This window comes from Neolamprologus multifasciatus, chromosome 10 (assembly GCF_963576455.1).
Source record: "Neolamprologus multifasciatus chromosome 10, fNeoMul1.2, whole genome shotgun sequence".
Classification (NCBI taxonomy): Eukaryota; Metazoa; Chordata; class Actinopteri; order Cichliformes; family Cichlidae; genus Neolamprologus; species Neolamprologus multifasciatus.
Window position 1 is genome coordinate 19,131,081 of NC_140448.1, and position 9,385 is coordinate 19,140,465.

The window sequence follows — 9,385 nt, forward strand, 5'->3', positions numbered from 1 at the left end:
ATTAAATTATTAGATAAAGAAAACACAAGTGAAAAAGGTTGGATCTTGGAAAGAAGTGGCACAACATAGAAGAGCCACCTACATGGGATAAGACTCAGAAGCTTGGCTTCCAGGTTGGGAAAATTGAACAAGACATTTAAATACAGCTGCTGATGAGTTCTACAAAAACAAGAAACAGATTGTTAAAAACACTTGCACTGATTTATCAGTGACGTGCATTTACTCAAGAATTGCTGATAAGTGGATGACTGGAATATATAGTTTATAATTTCAACTGTGTACTGTATAAAATAGAAGTATATATGCCAGATGTGGTGTGATGCTTGTGTGATTTTTAACAGGAACCTACTAAATTTTACAGTACTCATGCTGCTTTACCAAACATTTGATGACTAGGTGTGCGGTTCCTGCTGTAAATTGATTCACTCTTAAGATTCAGAAATCTAAGAGGACAGAAATGTGTGCACTCGCTTATTAACGTTAATCAATAGTTTCTAAATGCATGCTCAATCATCCAGGTAAGTTGGTTATGTACCTGAGGCCTTGGAAACTGCCAAGCAAAGACTCACAGCCTTGGCCAGCCACTCGAAGAGGTACACCAGAGAGATTGAAGGCAGGAGAATAACTAGCTGTTCTCTACAGAACCAGCCAAGGTGTACTCTCAGTGGCCAGGGAACCCTGGCATGGTAATGGCTAACCAACTGAACATAGCGGTGGTATACAAACAGAAGAAAACAGTCGTAGTGATAGATGTAGCGGTTTCGATTGACAGCAACATCAATAAGAAGGAACACGAGAAGCTCGAGAAATACCAACGGCTCAGAGAAGAGCTCAAGAAAATGTGGAGGGTGAAGGTAACAATGGTCCCAGTGGCTTCAGCAGATCCCAGAAACAACATTGGAGATCTCTGTCCAGAACAGCGCAGTCTTAGGAACAGCTAAGATACTGCGCAGGACCCTCAAGCCCCCGGGCTTCTGGTAGAGGTTTTAAGATTATTTTATTAGATTATTTTAAATTAAAAGGGTCAAATGGAAGTCTTTCTAAAGTTATTTAACGATATTTATATTATGAAAAGCAGATTTTTGTTTTGTTAAGACATTTTAACCTTTTCACGTTTTCAGATCAAATAAAAACACAGAAAACATAAGCGAAAAACAAGAAGAGAAAGCTGACAAACCCACCCAATTGACCAAAATCAATTCAAAATAATCCCACACGACAGAACCTCCTCTCTTCCTCGCTGGCTCGATATCTCTTAATAAAATGATCAGTGGTTTGCTATCTCTCGCAACCAAAACACTCCACAAATCCCGCGAATCGTATCAGTTATGAAGCTTCGGACGTCACTGGTCACGTGACTCTGACCAAACGAATCAAGCCTCGAGAACCAGTGTGTTGTGGACGCACCGGAGCTTCAGCTTCAAGCGAGCCATCGCTAGTGAGCAGAAATGGACAAAAAAGGGCGTATTTTGAACGGCAAGTTCAATTTTAAAGCAATGCCAGATGGATCTCTTGACAAGACCAAAGTAATTTGTATTTACTGTCGATGTGAACTGCGTTATCACCGTAGCACGTCCAGTCTCAAATACCATTTGCTAGCCAAGCACACAGCTGAAGCAGAGAATCTCCCTCGCCAAATGCAGACCATGCTGGATAGCTTTCAAAGGAGACGTATGGACAATTCTACAACCAACAAACTTTCAACAGCCATAGCAAAATGGGTGGCTACAGCTTGGAGGCCGATTGACATTGTGGAGGATGAGGGGCTACTTGAAATAATTCGCATAGCGTCCAACGACTGCACGTATGAATTGCCTTCGAGAGCCACCACTGTAGCCAAGATCCACAACTTATATGAAGATGAGAAAGCCAAAGTCGAGGAGGCTTTGGGGCAGACCAATACGGTTGCACTCACCGAAGACTATTGGACTTTTCGAAGTAATCACAGTTGCCTTGGAATAACAGCACATTATCTTTCACCACAGTGGGAACTAAAGTCGCATGTTCTGACTGTTATGGAGACTGAGGAGCAGCACTTCGCCGACACGTGCGCCGAGCAATTTCTGCAGGTAGCTAGACAGTGGGGGATTGAACATAAAGTCAGCACGCTGACCACTGACGGTGCATGCAACATGGTTGCAGCGGCCAGTCAGCTACCTGTAGAGCATATGCCTTGCATCGCACACAGCCTCCATCGAGCCATCACAGTTTCTCTACAGAACAGTCCATTTAACAGCGCATTGGCAAAATGCAGAAAGGTCATAGGCCATTTCAACCATAGCCCACCGAACGCACTGGAGCTCGAACAACAGCAAATTGCACATTTTCATAAAAAAGAGTCACTTACACAGGACGTATCAACAAAATGGAACAGTACCCTGGAGATGATCAAGCATGTTCTGAGAAATCAAGAACCACTGAGAGATGCACTGGCACTACATCCAACCAATGTCATAATGCCAACAACAGCTGAAGTGGAGAAACTGAAGAAGCTGGAGACGGTTCTTGAACACTGCAGGTAATTTATTAATACTTACTCTTACCACTTCTGACATAGAGAGTGTGTGTATAAAGTATTTTGACCTTTTGTGATTGAATGTAACAAATTCTTAATGACGTATGTTTCTCTATTATGTTTCTCTATTACTGCAGGTATATAACTGAACTTTTGGGAGGGGAGAAGTTTGTTTCCTGCTCAGTGGTGTTGCCAGCTTTGTGTCACCTGTCGCGAGTGATGGAGGTCTCTGAGTATGACCCAGCTTACATGGTTAAATTCAAGGAGACCTTTAAAGCAGAAATGGAGAAGCACAAGGAAAAAACTAACATCATGTGGCTCAGGGTTGCAACAGCACTGGATCCTAGGTTTAAGGGTCTTAAGTGTCTAAGCAGAGCTGACAGGGCTGAGGTGTGGCGCTTGATCAGTGCGTTGCTCAGGGAGAGGCAGAGGCCTGCACAGCCTGAACAACCAGCAACATATGAGCCATCTAAGAAAAGATCAGCTCTCATGTTTGCCTCAGAGTCTTCATCTGATGAAGAGGAGGACTATATTGAGAAATGTGTGGAGCGATACAGGGCAGAGCCAACTATTGACATAGAGGACTGTCCCCAGAAATGGTGGTCCAAGCATGAAGGGGCACACAGTGAGATGGCCTACCTTGCACGCATGTACTTGGCAACACCTGCCACATCCATACCATGTGAGAGGTTATTTTCACTTTCTGGGCATGTTTTTCAGAACAAGCGAGCTGCCCTGTCATCTCAAAATGTTAAGATGCATGTCTGTTTGAGCAATTGGGTTAGTGCAAAGTAATACAACCCATGTACTGTATGTTCTAGGGTTTTTTTTTTCTTTGTTTCTCTTATGTGCTGTTTCCATGTTCATGTTTTATTAGGAAAAAAAGAGGAAGAAGCTTGGGTTGCTCAGCCTCTGCTTAAAAACAAACAAACTGGAGAGCAAAAAGAAGTATAGCCAAATTGTTTTATTCATACCCTAACTGCACTCCTTGTTTTGATCCCACTCTAATGGTAAATTAAACAGTTACATTGTGTGGGAGTATATGATTCCTTTTGGCATAATTTTGAGTATTCAGTACCTTTGAGGCTTTGCTGAACAGTATTCTGGATTTCTCATTGTATTTTTCATTGTTTTGAATTGTTGCGATTAAAAATAAACACATATTTGCATAAAGCAAGTATAGTAGTTTGTCCACTCCCATACTGTTGAAGGTATTAGAAACATGAAGAGTATCCTAAAGTTCCTTTAGAACAGATTTTTAAAAAAAAAAGATTAATTTGTGATTTATCATGAGTATTTAGTCACGATAATTTAATCAACTGACACTATAGATAGATAGATAGATAGATATAAATATATGAGAGAGAAAGATCTGTACATTTGCCACCACACAGGTGTAGATATTGTAGGTGCTGTGAATGCTTAAATTGTACTGATTAGAATATACTGGGTATTTAATGCTAAGATTCAGCATACTGTGTTTAGAAGCTGGGATTTGATGAGTCCATCATACATCCAACTTTTGAGTATTTACTTTCAAATTGCATTAATAAACACAGACATCATGTTAATAATAAAACTAAACATTGTTCTTGATCATCATTTATGTCCAGTTGAGAATGAATGTGTGCACCCGCATATTAAATTAAATGAGCTCAAATCAGTATAATTACAATGTAATAATTTACTGATGTTTGGATAAATACAATGATTTTACAAACGCATCATTTTTTGTACAATTCATTATTTAAGCACAGAATTCTTTATTTCGACGCATGTGGCTCTTGTGGTCCCCCATAGAGTAGGAGTGATGCCCTGCAGAATAATCTGTCTGTCCAGAAAGGTGTCTGGAGTTACATTGTCATATGCATTAGCCCCTCCTCCCAGACTTTCAGCAAGATCATGCTGAGACAGATGACCATATCTCTACAGTCTTTAATCTGGATGTTAATAAGTTTTTGTAAGACAGCTGCTTCACATGTTCACATTAGGAATAAACAGCATTTATAAAATCATAAATAGTCTGAACAGCAGAGGGCAGCATAAAGCAAAACAATGAAGGAATGGGAGATTTCAACAATTAAAGAAAAAAAAGATACAGATGAAAGTTTTTTTATTTTTCATACAGTAACCTGATACCCCAGGTACTAATTTCCTTTACCAGGTTGGCCTCTGCCCTCCAACTTCCATCGAGGTTACCTAGCGGCGGAACGTTTAACGCGGACTAGCATTCCCACACGGACACATTTGTAACGGAGCGACGTGCCAGGCGAAATGGAAGTGTAAGACCGTTTTTAAGTTAAAATGGATTTCATTTTTATATCTGCATAATTTTAACTGATATTCTTATAACCTTTTTTTTTCACCTGAGGCTAAACACTGTGGTTAAAAGTGCAGAATCTGCCTCGCTGTCTTTTAGTTTCCGGTTCAGTTATTGGGACCCGTGTGAGGGCTGTAGTCACATTTTCCAGTTAATCTGAAATAAACAATCAACAAATAAATTAAGTTAACGCAGCAGAACGTTAATGACAACATAATAACAAGTGCATTTGTCAGCACTTTACTGATCCGGATTTTTGTGCTTGGATCGAAATTGTTTTTTATTTTTATTTATTTATAAATTACACGTGAAAACAGATGCCAGGTTCTTTCACGCGAGGAGATGTTTTCTTTTTGTGTGATGCATTATTTACTACTACTGCTACTACTACTAGGTAATAATAATAATGATAATAATGCTGAGATTTTGACACTTAGCACTAAACTGACTCGTTTGAACAAATAATCTTAGTATATTAATAGTTGCAATCCCATTGCTATGGTAGCAAATTGCCCATATTTTATATTGTTTATAAATGTGCTACACAAATACTCTGTAGCCACAGCAGCAGCAGAAGACCACACTGGGCGCCACTCCTGTCAACTAAGAACAGAAAACTAATGCTACTGTACATATAGGATAACCAAAATTAGACACCTGAAGACTGGAGTAATGTTGCTTGGCCTGATGAGTCTCAATTTCTGCTGTAATGTTTAGATGGTAGGGCCAGAATTTGGCATAAAAAACACGAAAGCCTGGATCTGTTCTACCTTGTATAAACATCTTTTAAACACCACAGCCTCCACTGAGATAACTCTCAAAAACAAATGCTTACATGTGCTTTTTTTTTTATTCTCAGGAAAAATGCTAACGCTGCAATGCTCAGCAACTATGAGGTATATTTTCTCACTTTCTTCTTTATTTTCTGTGGTCAGTTCAAAGAATAACTCATCAGGCCGATGACACTTTTGTTTACCTGTGTGTTCCTCAGGTGTTCAAACTCCTCACAGACCTGAAGGAGCAGAGAAAGGACAGTGGGAAGCACAAACACAGCGCCGGGCAGCAGAACCTCAACACCATCATGTATGAGGTCAGAAAACGTCGTCTGCGTTCCTCGTGCCTTTCATGTTTACCTGTTTTCAAAAGCACAGCCACAGTTTGGTTTGTACTTCCACCAGACGCTGAAGTACCTGTCGAAGACACCCTGCAGCAGACAGAGCCCTGAGATTGTCAAGGAGTTTCTCACCACCATGGTGCCGCACAAACTCACAAAGTCAGTAAGATCAGGCCATCACAGTAACTTCCAGCCTTGATGCTTTCAATAGAACTTTACAGACAGCATAAGATGCACAGCTCTTTTTAGATGAGAACTGTTTTCCCCCCCAAACAGGGCAGAAAAACTACAGCTACTGAACCACCGGCCTCTGACTGCAGTGGAAATCCAGCTTGTAAGTGTTTTTAAATTAAATTGCATCTTCATATCTACAGTGTTTTTATTTCTTATTTATTACATTGTTCTCATTTAATTAGAAATGACTCTGTACTCTCAGAGTGACCTAAAGAATAGGTGTGCTGGTATTCTGCTTTATACGCCCGAGCTGTAAAAGGCTGATGGAATATTGTCTTAATCTTGCCAGGCAGGCAGGCGGCATGGACACCTACATTTGTGAAGGCAACAACAAGCAAAGCAAATGCACCTTCAAATTGTTTGAATAATACAAATGAACTGTGTGATGGCTCACTTAAGTAGGAACAGATGAGCCTGGCTTCCACAGACGGGACAGAAACACTGTTTTTGTTTTGTTTTGTGTTGTTTTTACATAGGACTAATAACCTAACCTCTGCTAATGGCCACTTTTAAGGCTCCATTATTGAAGAAAAAACAAAAATGATGTCAAACATGCAGATTTGTGGGTCATTTCAACTCAAAATCTGTCAGTGGAGCTGTAAATCACAGATGAAAATAACACCACCAAAAAATATCCACTTTGCACCTTAAAGTTAGTAGATTGGAGTGTCCCTGCAGCAGTCTGGGCTCATTCAGACTGTGTAAAAATGTAGTTTGAGTTGTTCTTTGCCGACGCTAAATGTGCTGAAGAATGCACTGATAAAGTGACGCTGTTGAGTCTGGTGCTTTTCATCTCATATCACATGGTTTTCATCAGCTTGTAGAGTTCAACAGTTTTCAGTAATATGTAGATCTTTTACAGATCTCTTCCCAGTTTTATCTGAGCACTTCAGGGACTAGTTGCCCCTGTTGGACATTCAAGCATCGACACTTCCATGAAAGCTGGCAAACTGTATCTACTGATGGAAATCATGTGATATGATCAAAAGCTTGAGAACAAAGACATAAAGCAAAAACTAACTGAAAACAGAAGATGAAATCACATCAGGAGGCTTTAGTGTTGCACTGTCTGAAGTTTCTTTCTGTGTTCAGCTGGTAGAAGAGAGTGAAGAGCGACTATCAGAGGAGCAGATTGAGGAGCTTATCCAGACAGTCACAGATGTCCTACCGGGAGACCCAGAGCAAGAAAACGCAGCTCCAGCAGACACAGAGATGGATGACGGCGGCGAACAGTCATGACACGATGACGGGCCAGAACTGGAGATAACTGCAGAACTGGATGGACTGTGATTATTTGCACAACTAATTGAACTGTGCATGATGGGACACATGCTGCCCGACATCTTGATAATTCACATCAAGTTGACCTGTTACATAAGCAGAAGAAGATATACTGATTGTTTCTCTATGTGGATTCATACTACATAGCTGCATTAAATCAAACAGGGTAGTGTGTCACAATTGGAATTATTGGACTCTGATTTCCAAAGATGCAATGTTAGACAGTTGTGCCATTAAACTTAAGCTGGTGCAGCATAAATGTAAGCTCAAACAGTATGATTAGATTGGCTGTGTAATAACGAAGAACAATATAAGCCAGGAGGTTGTCACTCAACTCTTATTCAGTATGCGAAGCAATGATTTTTAAAACATGCTGACACTTTAATTTGGCCTTTGCATTACAAAGAGATGTAACAGCTGAAATAAGCAGTGGTTGTTTGTAAATTTTGGATCACACAGAAAAGTTGCAGCCAGTATGGCTGCTTTCAGGTATGGCTGCAGGGCCGTAGTTGTCAGTACTGCAGGACATGTTTCACAGAGATGTGTTTCTGTAACTGTGCAGAGGTCACACGGGATATAAACTACAGGTTTGCAGCACAAACTCTTTAACCACAGGCCCTGGATCAACTCCAGTTTTTTTTTTTTTTTACTTTCTGTTATAGTAGAGGAAGGATGTGCTAGTTAGACTCATGTATATTTCTGCTTTCGGGCTTCCTGTTGAGATATCACATCAGTTTCCTGTGCTTGCCAAGTACCTTGCCGAGGCGGGATGCCTAAGTGAAGTGAACACAGATTTTTTGGACAGCACATCTGAGCGCGCCAAGCCCCCCAACCCAGCCAAATCGGTCATGCTTGTAAATGTAAACAGGAGGAACACTTTATTAATTTCTATATGACAATCACAGTTATCGCTGTTACTTTCATTATTACGATAACGAACTACCAAATCTGATAGTTTTACTGTACTATATTAATTTTGTTCTGCAGTCAAGACTGGTAAGAACACAGTAAAAGTGGAAGTAGGCAACATATCTTTGGCATCATTGGGGGAAAAGATTGACATATTATCGTAATTAAAGTTTTCCATCAGAGGACTACGCTTGTGTGAGGGAATTTTTTTTTTCCAGATTTAAATAGGGGAGAAGTAAAAAGGGGAAAAAGTCTACATATGAAATAGGATGTGGTGTTAAAATGAGTCACAATGCATTTACAAAAACAGGGATGTGCTTTAGACTCAGTATTTACTTGGCAATGTGATTTTAATTCTTCACAGCATCCCTCTGAGATGCCATGTCCACATTGACATGACAGCATCACACAGTTGCTGCAGATTTTTCAGATGCACATCCATGATGAGATTCTGCTCCACCAGACCCCAAAGGTGCTCTACTGGATTGAGATCTGGTGAGTCTGGAGGCCAATTGAGTGCAATGATCTCAGTGTTGTGTTCATGAAACCAAGTGTAGTTCCAATTTCCTGCTGCTTAGTTTTGGTGAGCCTCAGTTTCCTGTTCTAAGATGACAGTGAGTGGCACCTAGTGTGGTCTTCTGCTACTGTAGGCCACCTGCTTCAAGATTTGGTTGCGCTTTCAGAGATGCTCTTCTGCATACCTTTGTTCTTATGTGTCCTCAAAGCAGTCAGGCCATTCTCCTCAGACATTAACAGGGCATTTTTGCACAGAGAACTGCTGCTCGCTGGATATTTCCTCTTTTTCGGACCATTCTCTGTAAACCCTAAAGATGCTTGTGTGGGAAAATCCCAGCAGGTCATTAGACCAGCACCAACAATAATCACCATAATTACTGTAGTGAAATGGTTCTTTCCTTTTGAGGCTCCCTTTGAATTCTAGCAGGTTATCTTGACTATATCTACATGCCTAACTTGTTTGACTTGATGCCCACTTACTGGCTTTCTAATGAAG

At 40.5% G+C, this 9,385-nt stretch overlaps 2 protein-coding genes across 2 annotated transcripts; both read left to right on the forward strand.

The window, feature by feature from the left end:
* The first annotated feature begins 1,354 nt into the window (after positions 1-1,354).
* LOC146510118 (E3 SUMO-protein ligase ZBED1-like) lies at positions 1,355-4,239 on the forward strand. The gene is made up of 2 exons (XM_085174512.1): positions 1,355-2,518; positions 2,653-4,239. Exons 1-2 carry the CDS (start codon positions 1,449-1,451, stop codon positions 3,308-3,310), a joined length of 1,728 nt encoding a protein of 575 aa, XP_085030638.1. The 5' UTR covers positions 1,355-1,448; the 3' UTR covers positions 3,311-4,239.
* A 419-nt stretch (positions 4,240-4,658) lies between these two features.
* crcp (calcitonin gene-related peptide-receptor component protein) lies at positions 4,659-8,148 on the forward strand. The gene is made up of 6 exons (XM_085174580.1): positions 4,659-4,797; positions 5,695-5,731; positions 5,827-5,925; positions 6,014-6,108; positions 6,226-6,283; positions 7,276-8,148. Exons 1-6 carry the CDS (start codon positions 4,790-4,792, stop codon positions 7,420-7,422), a joined length of 444 nt encoding a protein of 147 aa, XP_085030706.1. The 5' UTR covers positions 4,659-4,789; the 3' UTR covers positions 7,423-8,148.
* The last annotated feature ends 1,237 nt before the right edge of the window (positions 8,149-9,385 follow it).